Source organism: Orbicella faveolata, unplaced genomic scaffold (assembly GCF_042242905.1).
Source record: "Orbicella faveolata isolate gen_17 unplaced genomic scaffold, um_ofav_v1 contig_47, whole genome shotgun sequence".
Lineage (NCBI taxonomy): Eukaryota > Metazoa > Cnidaria > Anthozoa > Scleractinia > Merulinidae > Orbicella > Orbicella faveolata.
In genome coordinates this window covers 17,844,855-17,864,805 of record NW_028301577.1, presented here as the reverse complement: position 1 = coordinate 17,864,805, position 19,951 = coordinate 17,844,855, and the positions used below count along the sequence as shown (strand labels likewise).

Sequence of the window (19,951 nt, the reverse complement as noted above, 5' to 3'; positions counted from 1 at the left end):
ATTCGTGTGAGGTACTCAACGATTCGACTCGATCCGCACGGAGCCGATCCGCACCACCGGAAGTCAATACCCGTGAAATAATGATAAATGAACGTTTGTCGTTCTAAAGACGTGGCGACAAACTTCGGTCGATTCGGTGAGGCACTTAACGAAGCGACTTGATTGGTCGGGAATGTTTCGTGCAAAGTGGAATCATTTCCCTGGAAGTTTACTCGCAGTAGGCAGTAACTGGGGTGTGAATTTTTTGACGATTCGTGTCGATTCGCCCGATTCGTCGCGAATCGTCTTTTGCAAAGTGGAATCGTCTCACCGGAAATCGACTTGCGGTAGGCAATAACAGGGGGTGTGAAATTGTTGCGATTCGACTCGATTCGGACGATTCGTCGCGAATCGTTGTTGCAAAGTCGAATCGTCTCACCGGAAGTCGACCCGCGCCAGGCAATAACTGGGGGTGTGAAATTGTTGCGATTCGAGTCGATTCGCACGATTCGTCGGGAATCGTTGTTGCAAAGTCGAATCGTCTCACCGGAAGTTGACTCGCGCTAGGCAATAACTGGGGGTGTGAAATTGTTACGATTCGAGTCGATTCGTACGATTCGTCGCGAATCGGCCTTGCAAAGTCGAATCGTTTCACCGGAAGTCGACTCGCGGAAGGTATAATATGGTTGAGGACCTGTCATTCGGTTAAAAATACGGGCATTTCAATAAAATTAATTAATTGATTCATTCATTCATTCATCCACACGATTCGCCCGTGGCCATCGGTTTGTTTAAAGGCCGCATACTTTGACTACACGCTCTCTTTGGTTACAGGATTCTTATAAAAGGCGCACGTTAATTTCACGTTGTTCGCGTAAACAGAAATTACCTAAGTTAATTGCCTAATGTTAATCCAGGGATATTGAAATGTTATTCTTCATTTCGATGTGTGCTTTCTTCACTGGAAAGTCTTTGGCTTTGTTCCCCAACAACGATTGGTAACAGAGCCGCAAGCTTTTTTATAACTGGATTGATTGGTTAATTTATTATTACTTCACAATCCTTTTTGATAACCCGTTTCTTATTTCTAAATTATAGTTAAGGCTCGTAATAAATGTTTATAAAAAGACGGTCGTTATGGCGTTTTCCGCGGAATATTGACGCTGGTTTGTGCACTTTATTCGGATTATTAATTCCACTCCAGTCCTTTTCTTTGTTTTTCTCACTTTCATGGTATGTTTGCATTCATTACAGTTCGCATGATAACTTTGGTGAGATTTCGTTCAAAAGATGGCTGGCTTTTTAGCAGATCGTATGCGTTTATTTCGTTTTTTATCTGTTATTAATTTCGTTGGAACGAGTTTTTTAAAGTTATGTTCATTTACGTCGGTTGTGAAAAGGTTTGTTTGTGGCGAAAAGGAGGAAATTGTCGTTGATGGAAAGAGAAAGCGGTTGGATGGCGAGGACGCAAGTTTTGCTCGTGTGGTGGAAGGTTTTTTTTATTTGTTTCCTGAGTTTGGGGAAGTGGAACGTGGCTTCCCAGATTTTCACAACTTCAGTTTGAATTCTGGGAAGCCAATGCCAACGGTGCTTGTCAGTTTACAAGAGAGATGTAGGGGCTGTAACAATTTAGCTGTCGATCCAAATACCCATGTTGTCGTTATTTACCAGGAACAGCGTGGCAGCTATCTTGCTTCGCGAGTAACTAAATGCTGTCGCACTTGCAAGATATATGAACACTATGGTTATTGGACGCAGGAGGGAAAGCGCCAGTTTAATGACGATTGCTTAGGCAACGAATTTTTGTTGTCATCTGAAGACACTGCTTTCCAGTAAAGCAGTGTGCCAACTTTTTGATAGTCGGTGCCGTGCCATTCGCGACTTTCGCACAGACTTTCAACGGAAGGTTTGGATATGACTCAAGCTGTAAAAAGGGGCACAAGGGGACACAAAGTGGACCTGTTATCAAGCGAATGAAAAGGTATTGTTAATATGTATTATATTTTCAGTATTTCTTTCGGACGTTTTCCACAGAAACCATGTTATTTTAAACAAGGGTTAGACTTGCGAACTATGCAGCTTTTCTGGATCGTTTGGGAGTTGTTAATTGACATATAGTATGAATGATTATTTGTAATTGTTATCAAATGAATTGCTACTCATGCGTCAATTTTCAATTTCATTTTTACATAATTTTTCTTACTATACGGTTGGTTTCTAACGGACTGAGAATTACCAAAATTATACTTGAATTTGATCACTTAAGGGAGTAATCAAGTGTCCCCATGGTCACCATTGTGATGTGATTAACAATTTGCCCAATAACAGAGTTGAAAGCAATTTTTTTTACCCACCAAATTTCTTTTAAAATGCATCTCTGTAATCTTTTATTGTTTGGTTTTGGTAGAGACAAACCTTCAGAACTCACTGATCTGCTACAAGCACGCCAGATGCTAGATCGAAGACGTCTTGAAGAAGCTTTTCTATTATATGCATGCCTTGAAATCATGAAGAAATACAGTTTGCAATTAGACAGCATTTCATGCAACCGCAACGATTTGGCTGAGATGATGGCTGGAAAGTTCCATGATGCCTTTGTGGAAAAATGGAGTGGTGAGTGGTTCTGTTATAATGCATTTCCTGCTTCACATAATTTATGCCTAGGTAAAGTTGGTTAATGTTACCATGCTTATGCATAATGCCATTTGGCTGAAGATAGATTGTGAGCAAAGCTGAATATCAAAAGTTCTTAATTTTGAATTTTATACCACCTTCAGGATTCCATTAAAGCCAAACAAAGATAAATAATTTCCAGCACAACTGTTTTTTCCTGCAATCTAGCTTCAGAATTATGAATTTCCTTAAGTAAAACTTGAGCTGTAGGCAACGCTGTTTCACTTATCGCCATATTGAAGTCAGAGAGTGTAGTCACATGCCTCATTTTCATACTTGTACTGAGGCGTACCTAAGCACTTCTCAACCTATGAATTTTGGTGTTTTAGTGATACACAGTACATTGTTTATTTCTTACTAAGTGTAATGCTAACTAATTTTGAAATTCTTTGAATACAATGATTACACATCTCATGTTCTATTTACAAACAGGCCATGTTTGTGACACCCCTGGATGTGGCTCAGTTCTGGTCCTTGATGGCAACATGAAAAATTGTCGTCAAGTTTGTGCTTGCCGTGATATTGGGGAGTTAAAGTTTGCTGCACTACAAGGAAGTGTGGTTGTTGGTGTGTATTTTTCACTTGAATTTTTTTTTTCCATGTTGTTCAGATATCACTATGTTGATAGAATGTACTGTATGGGCAAGTTAGTTAGTTTCATTTGAAATTTGTTTAATGTAAGCTTTGTTTCATTTCATAGGTTGCCAGAATACCCCTGCCAAGGGATTCCCTTACTGCGAGGAGCACAAGGATCTAGCACGTGAGTTTATAAATGATGAAGAACCAGTTGCTGTTGCTGAGGCAGGAAGCGGCCTTCTAATTGTCAGCATTTTGAATGAGAGGATACCACATCAAGATAGTGTCTATGAGGTACAGTGTAGTAATCAAAATCTTTTGGAATACCAGTTAAACAACTAGCTCTAGTTCATTTCTCTAGGTGACCCCTCAATTAAATTCCCAAGGATTCTCAGGAAAGTAACCTTGTAAGAATACATGAAAAGGTGTGATTGTGTTATAATTAATACGAAACCTTTGTTTTGATTGAAATATGGTTAACTTTTAGTTCAATTTTCTTGCGGGATAATATTGAGAGCTTAAGTTTTGATAATTTCTTTTTGACTGTATTCAAAATATTTCCATGTCATAAGATTTTTTTGATAATTTCATGTTTGCCATTATTGCTCAAATGTTTTGCAAAAGTAATCTTCATCATTTGGTTACTGGTTTTGTGGTCTGACGGAAGAAGAAGTTCGTTGAAAGAGTCCAATATGCCAAAAAAAGTACTTGACCTCCACAAAGCTGGGAAGAAGATCCAACAGAGACCTGTATTGATAAATGAATTTGGCCAAACACGAGAAGAATTACAATTGTATAATGGCACTGATGGAGGAAAGGATCCCATTATAACAAACACTGTCAAGAGGTAACACCCCTGTCTACAATATAGGGTATTTATCAATTTTATTCTAACATTGGAATTCATTATCCTTACCAACAATGTGACAAATTAAAAAATATTTAATAGACAACTCTAAATATAAAGAAATTGAATTTTTCAACAATCATTCCTTTCATATATATTTAATAGCAGTTTTAATTGGCCAAGGTGCACTACAACTTTTATATTGCGGTGCCTAACTGCAGTGGACAGTAACTGACATTCATTACTGATTTATAGAATTATAAACTTTCCAAAACCAAACAATTTTTAATATTCCCACCATTACATTAAATGTGAAGCTTACCAACAATGTTATATCATTTTTCAAGTAATGACAACATTGTTATTGTTAGAAACAATATTGTAGCTATAAGCAATTCCATTGTTGCAAACGTTACATTCAGACTCAATTTTGAAACTTTAATTTAGCACAGAAAAAGTATGAAAAGGAGTCACCCTGTTTTCCATTGAATATAAATGTCAGATGTTGTAAATTTATCAATATGTTGTATTTTGGTGCAGTAGTAATTTAACATACATGTATGCTCCGTAAAAAACATATTTGGGGCTTGTGAAGGATAGAGGCACCAAGCTACTCCTGTGCTATACAAGTTTGTTGCACTGTAATGGATAAAAATTGAATCGTTTTAGTTCTGGCTTTGGTGTGGAGTCTTCAGAAGACAACATGGTCGTTGTTGATGATGGAACCAAATGACACTTAGTTTGTGGAACTGAAAAAGGAAGACACAAGTGTAAAAATTATAGAACTGCAGGTATTTAATTCTATTAAAATGGTTAAAGCCACATAAAAGATTTCTTCAGACAATCTAACTTCTCAGTAATATTATGCCGTAACTTTACTAATTAACAATCTTTTACAGTATGCAATGAATGGCTGTCACCATAGTATACTTTTATCAATGCACAAAGAGTTATGAGTTATTAAATTATTTTATTATATGGCTTTGGCTTGTGGCCGATATAACGCGCGCTCTGATTGGTTAATTGTCACTGAATTGCAGGGCATTATTCTCCCGTAATGCCCACGGGCCGATTACGGATTATGCAAATTAGGAAGAGCCCGGTTCTGAAAATTCAAGCGCATTGAAGCGATGAAAGCCGATTAAAATCAGTACGAGAATATCAGTAGCTGAAAGTTTAGAGATATTTCTTTAATAAAATTTATATAGATGACTTACCAGTCGGTAACCTTGGCGGGCACTAGTGAAAAACAATCAAAGTTTGCCTAGTCTTAAGTAAAGCTAAAATCGCTAAGTAAAAAACACCATCGGCAGATCTGCCATGCATCCTGAGCAGAACACCACAAAGAAACTTATAAGTTATCATCTTAGTCACAGCAATTACCGAAGTATTGAACTCTGTCAAAGTTCTCGTCAAATAGATTCCCTCGCTTTGACACAAGCAAGTGTAAATCAGCTTCCACGATCATCAGATGTAAACAATCGGGCGGTTTCTGTCGGTAGCAGTGTTTCTGATAACTGCAGACGTTCACAAGGCTTGAAATGTTCATCCATAAATCCCAGAATGAAGAAGGCGAAGATATGTTGTCGAAAGCGAATGCGAAGATCGAGTTAAGCTTATTTTGAGCAGTGCATTCTGAAGCATTAGTATCTTCTTTCACCGAAAGACGGTTGGTTTGGACAATTTTGAAGCACTTGCTGTCTTTTCTATATGCGTTGACATTTCGCCCCAACAGTCGGAAAAACTTCCCCATCAACTTGCGGTACCACGATACTAAAATACGTTTTTGAGGCTGTGACAGTGACTTTTCCGTAAAGAAATGAGTGTTTTTGACGGAATACGTAATACAGTGGTGAAATTCACTGACTGTGTAGTTTTGCCCTAGGTTTGAGACGATGAATGAATCGGTAAACGCGCGCATCGCCGGATGTAAATTGACGACTTCCGCTCGAATGATTTTTCTCTTTATTGATGAGCCATATAATAAACAACTTAATAACCTCGACCGTTCCGTCGTTACGGGAAAATCTCAAACCTCGGCCTACCGTATTGACCTCGCTATCGCTCGGTCAATACGGCAAGGCCTCAATTTGAGATTTTCCCGTAACGACCTCACTCTCGGTTATTAAGTAGTTATTAATACCTGTTTATTACATGAGAAGTAAATTCATTATTGCATGTATGGAAGAATGCATTAATTGCTATATGGATTATTGCTAAATTTATCAAATGGAATAATGATTCAAAGGGTTTTTGTTGATTAACATTAAACTAATTTGTTTATAGTATTCTTAAAATAAGTGATTTTTTTAAATACAGGTATCATAGTCACCGAAAGGCCTTGTTCCATTGTGGTTGATGTGAAAGAAATCTTTGGTTCAGAATCCAAGTCCCAAGTATATGCACATCTTCATAATCTTTTTGAAAACCCTTCAATGGATCAAACAAGTAAGATTTTTTGACAGCCCTTCAATGGATAAAACGAGTGATATTAAACAGCATTATCATTTATTGATACTTGAGTGCTTTAATTTAAAACAACAATCAATAAATATCTATTGTTTTCCTGTTATTGGACCTTTTTATACAGCAGATATCCCAGTTTTGTTCTGCAGCACTTTTTTTAACATCTCTAGAATTAAAAAGCATTGCCACAGGTGAACTTCTTGATCCAGATCAAAGTACATCTTTATTCACAAGGGAAGTTGTAAAAAAATTTACATTGATGGAATTATAGCATTGGAATCAAATAGGATACTCCATTTAAGTACTGTAGTACATGACTGCAAAACATTATGAATAAATGCTATCAACAATTGAACTCTCCTTGGCACGCCTTATTTGTGAGGGAAAAACTGATGCTTTCGTTATAGCATGCAACCAATATCAACCAGAAATTTGGTACCTCAGTTGAGTCAATACTTTGGATATTCTTATGGTGAAGTAACTTTTTTATTTAAAAACGGCTGTGGTAAATTTTTGCACCCTGTTTTTATTACAGTTCATTAATCTTGATTTTTTAAGATAATTATTTCAATAATGTGGAAAAGTTTGCACCCTGATTTTATTACAGTTCATTAATATTAATTTTTATAACACTGTTTTTATTACAGTTCATTTATATTAATTTTTTTAACATAATTATTTCAATAACATGGAAAAGTTAAATGTTTTTTATTTGAAATCCTATATTTATAAATTTCAATCAGTACTAATTACACAGCTAATTAATTTTACAATTTGTTGACTCCTTCATTTCATTTTTCTTTTTTAATTGTAGCCACCATTTGTTATGATGATGCCTGTCATTTGAAGCGCTTTGTACAAAATCCACTATGCTCGATGAAGACAAAAATAGCACAGAAATTAAATCACCTGGAGATAGTTTGCGACAAATTTCATTTTAAAAACCACACAGATACCTGGTGTAGGAAGAATTGCAACCCAATTAAATCTCACAATCTTCAGGTAAAGATTTTATCTTTTACTGACTTTTATAACATAACTTATTTGTTTATGTATTCACTGTTAAAAATTCCAATATAGAAGTTGCCATAATGAGGGTATAGTGCAGTGGTAAAGCACTGTCAAATGACTTTCACTAGTAGGCAACTGAAAATCATCTGAGTACTTAAGTCAATAATGAAAAGGTATTAATCTGGTAAATCCAAAACTTCCAATTGCAAATTATGTCCTAAATGGCAAATGGATCACTGCATCTAAGTTCTCCAAGTCTAAATCATAATGTCATTGCATAAAATATGGTTATCCACACCTCCCCCACAGAAACTACTTTACTAAGAGTTTGGAATTCCTAATTTCAGATAAACTTTATCCAATATCAATCTATTTTACCTTTCATCAAAATACTCTATCTCTAGGAATATGCACACATCTTTAGTGCGAAAAGAGAAGGCACTGAAATATGAATTATTTTCAATTACCCCAAAAAGTTTAGAAATTCCTTACATTTTTTCTTTGGTCTTTGAAAAAAATATATATCCCTAGGAATCCCTAAATCACATTCCTGATGGAAACTCTATACGTTTGCTTAAGTTGACAATAGTGTTTTTCATTGGTGCAAAGGCCAAATAGAGTCCCATTGTTTCAAAGAATGATTTTGTGATCAGTGTTACGGCACATACTATTAACTTAATTGCCCAAGAAAGACCAATAATAGCAATATGAAACAACAAGATCAAAATGGTTACTGTATTCAGTAACAAGTTTATAATTTGCTATTGAAGAAACAATTCGTATAATTTGTTCTATCTGATAGAACACATAATTTAATTGCCTTTTTTTTACAGAATGTTAACACAGAGGTCAGCGAACAGCTGTTTTCATGGCTGTCTCAATTCTCACGGATAACAAAACATATGAATAGATGGCGATTCCTGTTTTTAATGCTTTACATTCTTGACAGTCACAATGAGGATGTCATGAAGTAAAAAATTTAACAATGATTTACATGTATGAATTAAAAGTTTCAAATTATGGTTTCATTATTGTAATCCATTTTAGTTCAAATACAATAAAGGTAAATTTGCCTGTTGGTAATTTTGGCCTTTGAAATGTCACTTTACAACTAATTATGTGTGTTTGTAATCTTCAAAGGACTGTGAACTATTCATAAATACCTTGCAGTGAGGCCTATTCTTTCCAAGGAAAACTGCCAGAAAAAATGGCTGCGTGAAATCTAGGGGACACGGAGAGCGCCACGCCCCATGAATTTTGCTTGGCTGTTTTTTCTTGCCGTTTTTTTTTTTTTTTTTCGCGTCACGCACGACGGATTAAGCGAAAGGGAGAGTACACGTACTCTATTGATAGCTCAGTTGGTAGAATACAGCACCGGTATCGCAGAGGCATGGATTCGAATCCCGTTTAAGTAGGAATTTTTTCAGGTTTAAATTTCCCAGCTGCTTAAGGATGTATATAACTTTGACAAGGTCTCCTTCTTATAACGTGTAGTAACAGTCGACGCAAAACCCACCAAATCGCACAAATACGCCATTTTGTGCCGCAGAGAAAACGCTACACAACAACTGAAGTAGATTTACGTTTATTTTGAGCTTTAACATGGACATTACCCGGTACAGTTCACGATATTAAGACTCTTTATTGTTCCCATACATTTCTTTACATTTCAAACATACAAACAGGCAATGCCGTTTGTATGGGTGACCTGTGGTTTCACGGAGTCTCATTTTGGGCAACTACTAGGCCCGATTACCAGCCGTTGTTCGGGAAAGACGCCTGCGTTCCTTCCCCGAACTCTCTTCTCAGGAAGAAACGTAGACCGGACTCGAGAAAGCGGCGGAAATCGAGCCTAGGCAATTACCAGCACTGCCGAAAAAAGACTTCACAAACGGGTAAAACAAAGTGTACTAAAACTGGTATCCGATCGTTTCGCTTACATCGAAGTCGTTTCGCCTACGCGAAGTGATCGATATGTTCGATCGAATCGTGTCGAATCGACAACATTTTCAACCCACCCTCAAAGCCCAGATGCGCTATATTTTCTAAGTCTCGCGCAAATCGACTTCCGGTATGACGAATCCACAGCAAGGGAGACGATTCGTCACGATTCGATCGAATCGAGTCGAATCGACAACATTTTCAACCCACCCTCAAAGCCCAGATGCTCTATATTTTCTAAGTCTCGCGCAAATCGACTTTCGGTATGACGAATCGACAGCAAGGGACACGATTCGTCACGATTCGATCGAATCGTATCGAATCGACAACATTTTCAACCCACACTCAAAGCCCAGATGCGCCATATTTTCTAATACTCACGCAAATCGACTTCCAGCATGACGAATCGACAGCAAGGGACACGATTCGTCACGATTCGATCGAATCGTGTCCAATCGACAACATTTTCAACCCACCCTCAAAGCCCAGATGCGCTATATTTTCTAAGTCTGGCGCAAATCGACTTCCGGTATGACGAATCCACAGCAAGGGAGACGATTCGTCACGATTCGATCGAATTGAGTCGAATCGACAACATTTTCAGCCCACCCTCAAAGCCCAGATGCGCTATATTTTTTAAGTCTCGCGCAAATCGACTTCCGGTATGACGAATCGACAGCAAGGGACACGATTCGTCACGCGCTTGCCTCCTTTTGCAGTCGAAGCAGCCGCGTAGCACCCTCTCCACAGCAGTTCTCGCTTTAAGGATCCAAAACCTTTCACGAATCAAGGACAGCACATGTTCCAGGCCTGAATGACCCGACTTTAGATGATAGTGGCGCACGATCAAATCGACAACGTGATGTTTCTTGGGCAGGATTAGTTGGTGCTTGGCGGCATTTGGTATGGAAGCTTGCGTCAAACGTCCTCCGACATACAGTAAACCATCAATTTTCATTGGTGCAAGCTTGTAAATCGCACTCGTTTTCTTAACCAGTGATTCCTGCTCTTTGCAACGCTTTGAGCGATTGCCTGCTCCTTTCTGTTCGAGACGGGACATTTCTTCTTCAAAGCTTTGACGTTGAACGAATTTTAGAACTTCTTTCTCTGCTCTGTTAATCTCATCCACATTGATAGACTCACTCTCCCTGCCAACGGTGGATTTCAGTGCTAACGTCGACCCCCTTTTACGCCTCTCGCACGATGCTCTCAGTCCGTCCCGATAGCGCAGGATCCAGGCCATAATCTTCTTGAGTCGAGACCATGAAGAGAATCTCTCGAGCAATTTGTTTATACTATTTGTTCCAGAGTCCGATACAGCGGAAAACGTGCGAGTTTCCCTCTTGATCTCAGGGTCGTCGTCAGGTATTTCTCGGACGGTAGTCGGCTGTGTAGGCCACCTTGACTCCTTTTGCCAAAGGAAATCGGGACCGCGTATCCAACGATTCTTCTTAATAAGCGAGTCTATTGCCAGACCTCTTGAGGCGTCATCTGCCGGGTTCGCTTCGGTGTTCACGTACCTCCACTGAGACGGGGAAGATCCATCATGTATGATCGCCACTCTGTTAACAACGAAGGTGTGAAATCGCTTGTCATTGCTTCTTATGTAGTTCATCACACAGGTACTGTCTGTCCAAAACACGGACTCGTGTATTGGAAGGTCAATCTCTCGTCTAATAATTTTGTCCAGCCTTGATGCAAGAACAGCTGCTGACAATTCTAGCCTTGGTATGGTTATGGACTTCAGCGGAGCAGTACGCGCCTTTCCCATCACAAATGAACAGTGAATTGTACCCTTGTCATCCATAGATCTGAGATAAGAGACTGCACCGTAGCCTTGTTGCGAAGCGTCTGAGAAGTGGTGTAGTTGCAGCGACGCAGTTCTCCCGAAGTTCTGGGGCTTAAAGCAGCGATCAACTGAGAAGCGTTCGAGCTTGGGCAGATCTTTCAACCATTTAAGCCAACGTTCCTTTTCCTCGGTAGGGATTGGGTCATCCCACTCCAATCTCTTTCGGCATAAATCTTGCAATATCGCTTTGGCTGGGAGTATCACTGGGGCTGCAAACCCAAGCGGATCATACACTGAGGAAACGACAGATAGCAATCCTCTTCTTGTGAGGGGCTTGTCGTTGACTTCGATCTTGAAACAGAATATGTCGCCTTCTACGTCCCAACGGACCCCAAGAGCACGCTCAATGGGCATTTGATCATCAGGAAGGTCTTTGAATGATCCGGCTCTGTCAGACTCAGGTAATGATTCGATAAGTTTGCGAGAGTTCGAGACCCATTTAGTCAGATTAAAGCCTCCCCTTTCTAGCAGTCTTCTGAGGTCAGCGGTCAGACGGATAGCTTCACTCTCGCTAGGTACAGATTTCAGGCAGTCATCTACGTAAAAGTTTCTTCTGACTGTATCGATCACCTCGAAATCGAATCGTTGAAAGTTGTCCTCGGCCGTCTTTCTAAGAGCGAAGTTTGCACAACTTGGAGAGGAGACGGCGCCGAAAAGATGAACTGTCATCTGGTATTCTTCGGGTCGTCTTTGGAGATCGTTATCGGGCCACCACAAGAAACGCAGTACATCAGAATCGTCTGGGCGAACACGGACCTGGTAAAACATAGATTCGATGTCGGCGATAATAGCAGTTCGCTCTTGTCGAAAACGAGTCAGAACACCAATCAGGGTATTGGTCATATCTGGGCCTTGCAACAGCACATCGTTAAGGGACACGCCCTTGTACTTCGCTGCACAGTCGAACACTACTCTAATTTTCTCGGGTTTCTTCGGATGAAAGACTGGGTGGTGCGGCAAAAACCAGGTAGCCTCGCCTGATCGACAAAGCCGATTATCTGGGACCTTTCTGGCATATGCTTTGTCAAGCAGATTGTCTATGAAGGCCGAGTATTTCTGGAAGAGGACTAGATCTTTGACGAGTCTCCTTCGTAGCAGTTCCAGACGGTGTACAGCTAGTATTCTGTTATTTGGCAGGCAGAGTGGAGAGTATCTCCACGGCATCGCGATCTCATAGTGGCCTTCGTTTAGAACAGCAGTGGATTCCATGACGTTTAGGGCTCTCTTGTCCTCAAGTGACGTCGCTTTCTCATTGTCGAGCAGAGAATCGTTGAACTCCATGTTGCAGAACCTCTGAAACTGTTGATCAAGGGCAGTGTCCGCTCGAACAAAGTTTGAAGTACGTTTAGCGCTTCTGTTCCTGCCAAGTGGGCCATTGATGGCCCAGCCCAGCAACGTTTTAGCCGCATATGGACCTCCATTCTGACTCTCTCTAACTTCTTTCGGTTCTAAAGCTTTAGGAACGTCATGGCCTATGAGTAGCCCGACATCGGCATTGATCTCCGCGACCGTTACCCCCTTCAGATGCGGCCACCTGTCAACGTCTTCCTGGCGAGGGACGCTCTCTGAGGCTACTGGAAGTCTAGGTGTAGAAAATACAAAGGGCAGCTCAATGAAATTGTCTTCCTCTAAGTCGAAAACTTCCAACTGGACAAGTTCGCACTTTCTCGTACTACCCTCTCTCCATTGTTGTTAATGATATGGTGGTGTTGATGCCTTTAACCCCGAGCCGCTTCATTAGCTGTTCACTGCAGAAGGATGTGTTAGAGCCACCATCCAGAAAGGCATATGTGTGTACAGTGATGTCGCTCCCTTTGGCTCTCACTTTTACAGGCACTACCGGTAGCCCTGTCACTGAGCCTCCGACCCCAGAAAAGGCACATTGCAACTTGTCGACATTAACATACGCACTCCGGGTTCCAACATCTGGCTGCGTTCCGCTGGTAGCACGCACAGCTGGTGGATGCAGGAATGTCGAATGCTTGTCTTCGCAGCCATCCACCTTACAAAAGCTGGCCTTTGGGCACACTGCAGCATAATGACCCGGGATCAAGCAGTTGTAGCAAAGCTCTTTCTCTCTTGCAATCTGGTATCTATCACTGACGTTTCTCCTTCTGAAGTCTTTGCACTGGGACAACCAATGAGCAGCTTTACACAATGGACAGCTGAGGGTGGGTTCCCTGGGTCCTAACACCAAGGTGTCATCCAACTCGCCACCGTCAGTACTACTACTGAGGTTATGGGCGTCAGCCGCAAACGAGGAGAGTCTTCTATTTCCTGGTCTTTTTCCGTCAAGGACACTTTTGCTTTTCGGCTCGCTGATAATGTCTCCAAATATCGGGTGCGTTAGTATGCGGGCTTTCTTCTCTACGAAATCAGCAATGTCAGCAATCGTCACCTCCCTTGCCTTTGCCTCCGTTATTTCATCTGCAACTTCGCGCCATTTCTGTCGTAGGCTGAAAGGAAGTCTGGCCACTACTTTCTTTAGACTGTCTGGGTTCTCAATCTTGCTTAGGTATCCGATCTCATTCAATGTGTTCTTGCAGGTTGTCAAGAGAGCAGAAAACGACTGTAATGCTGCCCCATCTTCCGCTTTTATCGCTGGTCCATTAGTTACGCGTTCTACATAAGCAGAAGCAATCTTGTACGGCTGCCCACACCGTTTAGCGAGCAGTTTTCGAGCCTCTCGATACCCTTCCTCTGAATCCATTGCTAGACAACTACGCATCAACTCCTGAACGTCGCCCGCCGTGTACTGCACGAGGTAATACATTCTCGCACTATAGCTCGTGGTCTTTGCCACGATCATGCTCTCAAAGGCTCTAATAAAGCGGCAATACTCGATAGGATCGCCGGTAAACGTGGGAACTTCAAGTTGTGGCAAAGTTAGAGCTAAAGTGTGAAGCTGTTGTTGCTTTAGCAGTTGTTGCACTTGCTGGTTTTGCTGTTGCTGAATATTTAGCATGTTACGATTCTGCTCCTGCTGTTGACGTTGCAAATCCAATAATAGACGTAATCCCTCTTCACTTGAAGTGGAATATTGAGATTCCCTGTCCTCAAATGCACGATGCCGAGATTCTTTAACATTTACTTCAGCTACCGGGTGATGTGTGATCCTGATAGGGAGTTCTTGACCTGTCCTGGGCTCTTTAGTTAAACAGGATTCAACTTTTACGGCAGGTGCCGAATTTCGAAAGCCTTCTTTCGCCCGACGCTCTGGAATCCCGGCTTCGGCTTCTACGAGGGCGCGCTCTTCAGCTTTAGCTTTAGCTATTTCAGTCTCAAGTGCTAACTCTTGCTTTCTTTGTTGCAGGCGTAATTCTTCCTGTTGTAAGGCTTGCTGTTCTCGTAGCATGGAGGCTTCGGCCGTTAAAGATGCTCTTTTTGCCGCCGCTGCTATCCTAGCGCTACTGACCGAACTTCGTCTGGAAGATCTGGAGCGTGCTCTTGAACTGGCCTTAGATCTCTGCGGAACCTTTGATGTAGCTCGTGAGCCAACGTTGCTAATTGAGTCCTCGGGGCCCAAGTTCGACAGATTAGTTGCTCTCGACGGTTGTTTAAATTTCTGTATCCAATCCTCGATAATTCTTTTGGAATCGCTAGCAAGAAGCATTGTAACTTCGTAGTATTCAAGTGAATCCTCGATCTCGTTTCGATCATCCAGTTGATTATGATACGCTTGGTGCGCTGCTTCGAAGCCTGTTATCGCTTCGTCTAACTCTGCAAGCTTTTGTTCAATGTCGTACGGGTTGCCAAAATCTGACATCATCTCTCTCGCTTCATTTCGCCTACGGGTAATAACTCCTTTAGCGGCGCTTCTAGAGGCCTTCAAACGACGATTTCGCTCGTATGTGACTTGGGGTTGATCGATAGTGACACTAGGATGTCTCATCCGAACTCCGCCGGTTGCATCTTCCGCTGCTTCAGTGGCTGAATTTACTCCACGATCCACAGACATCTCAAACATTAAGGAAAGCTTCAAACAATGTTACCGCCATATCGCGAAGCCAATCTCGATCGGTCTCCAAACATCGTTTAAAAAGGGAACAAACGTTAAAGTTTATTCACGACAACGAGTTTGACTGAAAATAGAACAAAAATAAACAATTATTTACAACATTAGACGGCTGAACGGACAAACCCCGAAAAACACAAACTTACAGCTTTTTCCCGAAATGAATGATTGACCTCTGGTGGACGATGATCGCGAAAGGGAAATTATAAGAACAGCGACGATGACTAGCTCTAATATAATTCGAAAGATGTTAGTTTGACCGTTGCCACAGAATTTAAACTACGTCTATTAACATATTGACCTCACGCGCGCGCGAAAATATCAGATGTCCCGCGGGGCCTCTTGTAACCATAATTAGCAAGAGTGTTACAGCTAGTCTGACGCGGCGTTTCGTCTCGGCTAAAAGACTCTTCAGAAGCCTTTAGAATTCATAAGAAAACTCATTGAGCATCACGCCCAAAGTCCCGTTCGCAAATTCTTGATGTTGACTGTCTGGCCCTCTATCGCAGAAGGATTTCCAACCGTACGTTCACGAATTAAATTTATACGAAAGCAAACAATTTTCAAATACTTTGAAATGTTCGTGGCTAGTCTGACGCGGCCTCGAAAGACTGCTGAAGTTGCGAAGGCTTTTCAGGCGATTTACAAGCGCAGCCCTTAATTTGACGTGGCCTCAGCTGCTGCAAGTTGATCCTGGCCGCGAGTTTATGGGAAGTGTGAACAAAGAAATGGAAAACCACAAAACTTATATTCGCCGTGGGCGCACTGAAATTCATAGAGACCAAGCAATTGTTGAACGTTTCAATCGCACGCTTGCCGAGCGCTTGTTCGGTCATTAGTATGACGTGGAAATGCTCCTGCCTTCTGGCCAGCGTTCGACTGCGTGGGTCAAAAGACTTCCTGACGTTGCTGAGGCGTTGAACAAGGAAGTCACTCGCCTGACTAGCAAAAAACCTACTGACGCAATCAAAGTTAACGCTTTTTCAACAAAACCTTCTACTCCTTACTCAAGGCCTGTTGGTGTGAACGCGGAAAAAAAGCTCCCCTCCAACGTGAATTTTCGTTATCTCTACCAGCCTGGTGAGCTTGCAGGTAGGGCTAAAAGGGCTACAGATCCTATCTGGTCTTTGAAAGTCTACACTCTTGAAAGAGCTGGGACAAAGCCGAACGAGCCTATTCTTTACTATTTGCAAGGTCCGCCTAAGCGCGAGCTTGTCAGCGAAGAGCCGTTGGTTGTCCCGCCAAATACACAGCTGCCGCCAGCTCAGCCGGGTCATGTGAAACTCGATCGATTCGGTGTGAATCTCATCTGGCAGCACCCAGCGTTTGCCATAATAAACACTCAGACCCAGCTTTTGCTGCTCATAAGTGGCCATCCGCCACGAAATCCTCTGTTTTCTGCTCTATCAATACTGCCTTTGCCGGGTGATGTTATTCTGTCTCTTCGACATGTCCTTCGTGCTGAACTTCTTTTTTGGGCTGTCTTGTTCATCAACATAGTAACACTTCGAACATAGCGCAATCATCCTGCTGCCATCACATTCGAGTTTAAACAACCCCGGCGTACGCCCGCTCCGCTTGTCCCATGCAAGCCACTGCTTCTTTGTTGCCTCAAATTCTGCACGCAACCCTGGGCGAGCGATGTCCTCAAGCCGATCAGCAGAGATGGCGATGTAGTTGTTGTCCGTGTCCATCTGAATCAACTCGAAGTCGCGGCGATCGAAATAGCGATCCAGGAAATTACAATAGAACTCGAGTATTCTCAGTTTTGCCAGCTGATACACAGCAATTCCGATCTGGAATGGTCGACTGATTATGATCCTCGGCTTCCTGCTTTCCTGCTGAAGTAAGCGCTTCGCAATGTTCTGTCCACCACCTTCTCTTCGTTTGTGTAGATCTCGCATGTTTGCCGCTCCAGCGCCTCAACTGAGTTTCCCATAACCGCTGTTACCCAGCAATTTGAACACCTCAGCAAGCAGAGCTTTGCTCTCGTCCACATTTCCGGTGCGCCGGGCCTCTGTCACCTGCTCCACGAATTAAGTGAAGATCTTCATCGCCTGATAGTCGATCGTGCGATAAACAGCTTTGATGACTGCACCGTGTTCTACAAACCAACGTAAAATTGTAGCATACAGCGACAGCTTTTGCGCTGACAAGCCCCCAACCAGCTTTTTCCCGTCACCTCTTTTTCTGCCGGTGCACTGTAAGTAATCCTTCATGTGTTGGGGTACAGGTTCGTCTGGAATCTGTTTAGTGAAGAAGAACGGTGGCATTTCTTCAAACTTCATCTACAGCTGTCAAACTACTCGTAAGGAAACCACGATTTCTGGACAGAGCAGCCGTACGCTTTCACCCACTTTTCCTAGTTGGTTCCTGGCCCCAGATAGTTGATAACATCGACAAAGCGGAACAAACATCGACAAAGCCGTTTGTTTTCATGAACATCGTTGTGTTTGCTCTTCTTCCTACTTGGACCTTGTCCGTCGTGTCAGCTAATAGCTCTGCGAAATGCATATGCTCCTTGATCAGGTTCAAGCAGGAGCCATAATCGGGGACGGAGACCGTAAGCGCGCGCCATTTCTAGTATTGGGGCTGTCCCCATGATATGGGACAAAAATTCTATTTTTAGAACAAATTGCGCCATCGCGTGCAGCACACGGCGCGCGTATTTGCTGCGAGGATTTTTGCGGATGTCGCGCGGGGAAAACCCTGCCATTGCTGTACAAATCTCTCAACTCTGGCCATTTGATCACATCATTTGATCAGGCAACATGACAACATCCACGCGAGAACCCACAACTTGTACATGGATCTGCGCGGATTTATGATGTCATGATGGCGCAATTTGTTCTAAAAATAGAAAAATTTTCCCGTATCATGGGTGCGCGCGGATCCCAAGGCTTACGATCTCCGTCCCCGATTATGGCTCCTGGTTCAAGTCATAACGCCCGCAGTTGAAACCTAAGACAGGCACCTGGTCGCACCATTCCACTATCGCCCTACGATGTTTTCCTGTAAACAGGTTGATATCTCCTGATTGATATCTATCTTCCGCGCCTCTCCAACTCTTCCATAAACTTCCGGATCAGCTCTTTCGGGTTTGGGTCACAGATATGCGTGGGCTCGCGTTCAAGCGTGTCGCCCACGCTGAAATAGGGACATGAGCGTTTTCATTCGTGAGGTTGTGACCTCGTTTTTCTTTGTTTTGTCATGGTACGATTCAAAGTCATAGAAGACAGCGTGCGGATAGGTTCTCGTTTCCTGTTTTTGTAAAACGTTTTGTGTTTTTTGATCATCGCATTCCCATTTCTCGAATACGCGGTAGCCAGCCTGTTGCAGGGCTCTTGTTGGAGCTACTACATGTGGCAAGATATCGGTTTTCTCGTGTTTGGCCGTGGCTTATAAAAGCGTTCCTACTGCTTGGAAAACAGCACCGAGAGCCGTGCCAATGCAGCCGTGATATTGGAATACAGTCTTCGTGGTCAGGTCATAACCATCCACCGAAGTTCCAACGATCCATCTCTCGCCGCCGTGACCGCATAAACTTTGATGTATATGCTTTCTCAACAGCTTGCTTGTGTGCTCAAGCAAGCAGATCGATGATGCTGAAGTTTGTGAATCGTTGTAGTGGTAGAAAACTCTTTCATAAGCGGTCAGCGGAGCTTCGACCCGCTCGTTTGGACAATGGGTAATTGTTCTTCCTTGTGTGCATATTTCTGCGTGTCGTTGAAGGTTGCCAGCTTGTGTGAAGCGTGCCCGGCATTCGACGCATGCATAAGGCTTTGCTAGCTTCGCGGAGGGTTGTCCAATACACCCAACTAGAGTCGATTCGTGTTTTAAATTGACGATTCGACCAACCGGATGTCGATTCGAGGACCCTTTTGGATGGAATCGACACGAGTCGTTTCTCTTTCTGTCGATTCGTCATGCCGGAAGTCGATTTGCGCGAGACTTAGAAACTATAGCGCATCTGGGCTTTGAGGGTGGGCTGAAAATGTTGTCGATTCGACACGATTTCTGGCGCTTTCCCTCCTGCGTCCAATAACCATAGTGTTCATATATCTTGCAAGTGCGACAGCATTTAGTTACTCGCGAAGCAAGATAGCTGCCACGCTGTTCCTGGTAAATAACGACAACATGGGTATTTGGATCGACAGCTAAAACTTTGTTACAGCCCCTACATCTCTCTTGTAAACTGACAAGCACCGTTGGCATTGGCTTCCCAGAATTCAAACTGAAGTTGTGAAAATCTGGGAAGCCACGTTCCACTTCCCCAAACTCAGGAAACAAATAAAAAAACCTTCCACCACACGAGCAAAACTTGCGTCCTCGCCATCCAACCGCTTTCTCTTTCCATCAACGACAATTTCCTCCTTTTCGCCACAGACAAACCTTTTCACAACCGACGTAAATGAACATAACTTTAAAAAACTCGTTCCAACGAAATTAATAACAGATAAAAAACGAAATAAACGCATACGATGTGCTAAAAAGCCAGCCATCTTTTGAACGAAATCTCACCAAAGTTATCATGCAAACTGTAATGAATGCAAACATACCATGAAAGTGAGAAAAACAAAGAAAAGGACTGGAG

The 19,951-nt window shown here is 42.3% G+C and overlaps 3 protein-coding genes and 1 pseudogene across 4 annotated transcripts; 1 reads left to right on the top strand and 3 right to left on the bottom strand.

Annotated features, from left to right (window-relative positions):
• The first annotated feature begins 2,153 nt into the window (after positions 1 to 2,153).
• On the top strand, positions 2,154 to 8,635 carry LOC149097442 (uncharacterized; annotated as a pseudogene). The gene is made up of 8 exons (XR_016204363.1): positions 2,154 to 2,592; positions 3,085 to 3,219; positions 3,353 to 3,569; positions 3,683 to 4,078; positions 4,745 to 4,866; positions 6,395 to 6,523; positions 7,356 to 7,543; positions 8,386 to 8,635. The product of XR_016204363.1 is annotated as an uncharacterized LOC149097442 (transcript).
• A 722-nt stretch (positions 8,636 to 9,357) lies between these two features.
• On the bottom strand, positions 9,358 to 12,623 carry LOC149097441 (uncharacterized). Its single transcript, XM_089280399.1, has 2 exons — positions 10,201 to 12,623; positions 9,358 to 9,421 (listed from the first exon to the last, which is right to left on the bottom strand). Exons 1-2 carry the CDS (start codon positions 12,621 to 12,623, stop codon positions 9,358 to 9,360), a joined length of 2,487 nt encoding a protein of 828 aa, XP_089136525.1.
• On the bottom strand, positions 12,436 to 15,300 carry LOC149097440 (uncharacterized). Its single transcript, XM_089280398.1, has one exon. The coding sequence runs from the start codon at positions 15,298 to 15,300 to the stop codon at positions 13,015 to 13,017; it is 2,286 nt and encodes a 761-aa protein (XP_089136524.1). The 3' UTR covers positions 12,436 to 13,014.
• A 1,463-nt stretch (positions 15,301 to 16,763) lies between these two features.
• LOC149097439 (uncharacterized) lies at positions 16,764 to 17,261 on the bottom strand. The gene has a single exon (XM_089279206.1). It carries the CDS (start codon positions 17,259 to 17,261, stop codon positions 16,764 to 16,766), a length of 498 nt encoding a protein of 165 aa, XP_089135332.1.
• Between the last annotated feature and the right edge of the window lie 2,690 nt (positions 17,262 to 19,951).

What these genes read in the sequence shown, in the direction of transcription:
- LOC149097441 (XM_089280399.1), bottom strand. Translation starts at nt 12,623, where the DNA reads ATGGAGTTCAACGATTCTCTGCTCGACAATGAGAAAGCGACGTCACTT. An exon ending in TGCTTCGACTGCAAAAGGAG is followed by an intron (nt 9,422 to 10,200) that starts GCAAGCGCGTGA and finishes TTTTTTCGGCAG; the next exon opens with TGCTGGTAATTGCCTAGGCT.
- LOC149097440 (XM_089280398.1), bottom strand. Translation starts at nt 15,300, where the DNA reads ATGTCTGTGGATCGTGGAGTAAATTCAGCCACTGAAGCAGCGGAAGAT.
- LOC149097439 (XM_089279206.1), bottom strand. Translation starts at nt 17,261, where the DNA reads ATGCGAGATCTACACAAACGAAGAGAAGGTGGTGGACAGAACATTGCG.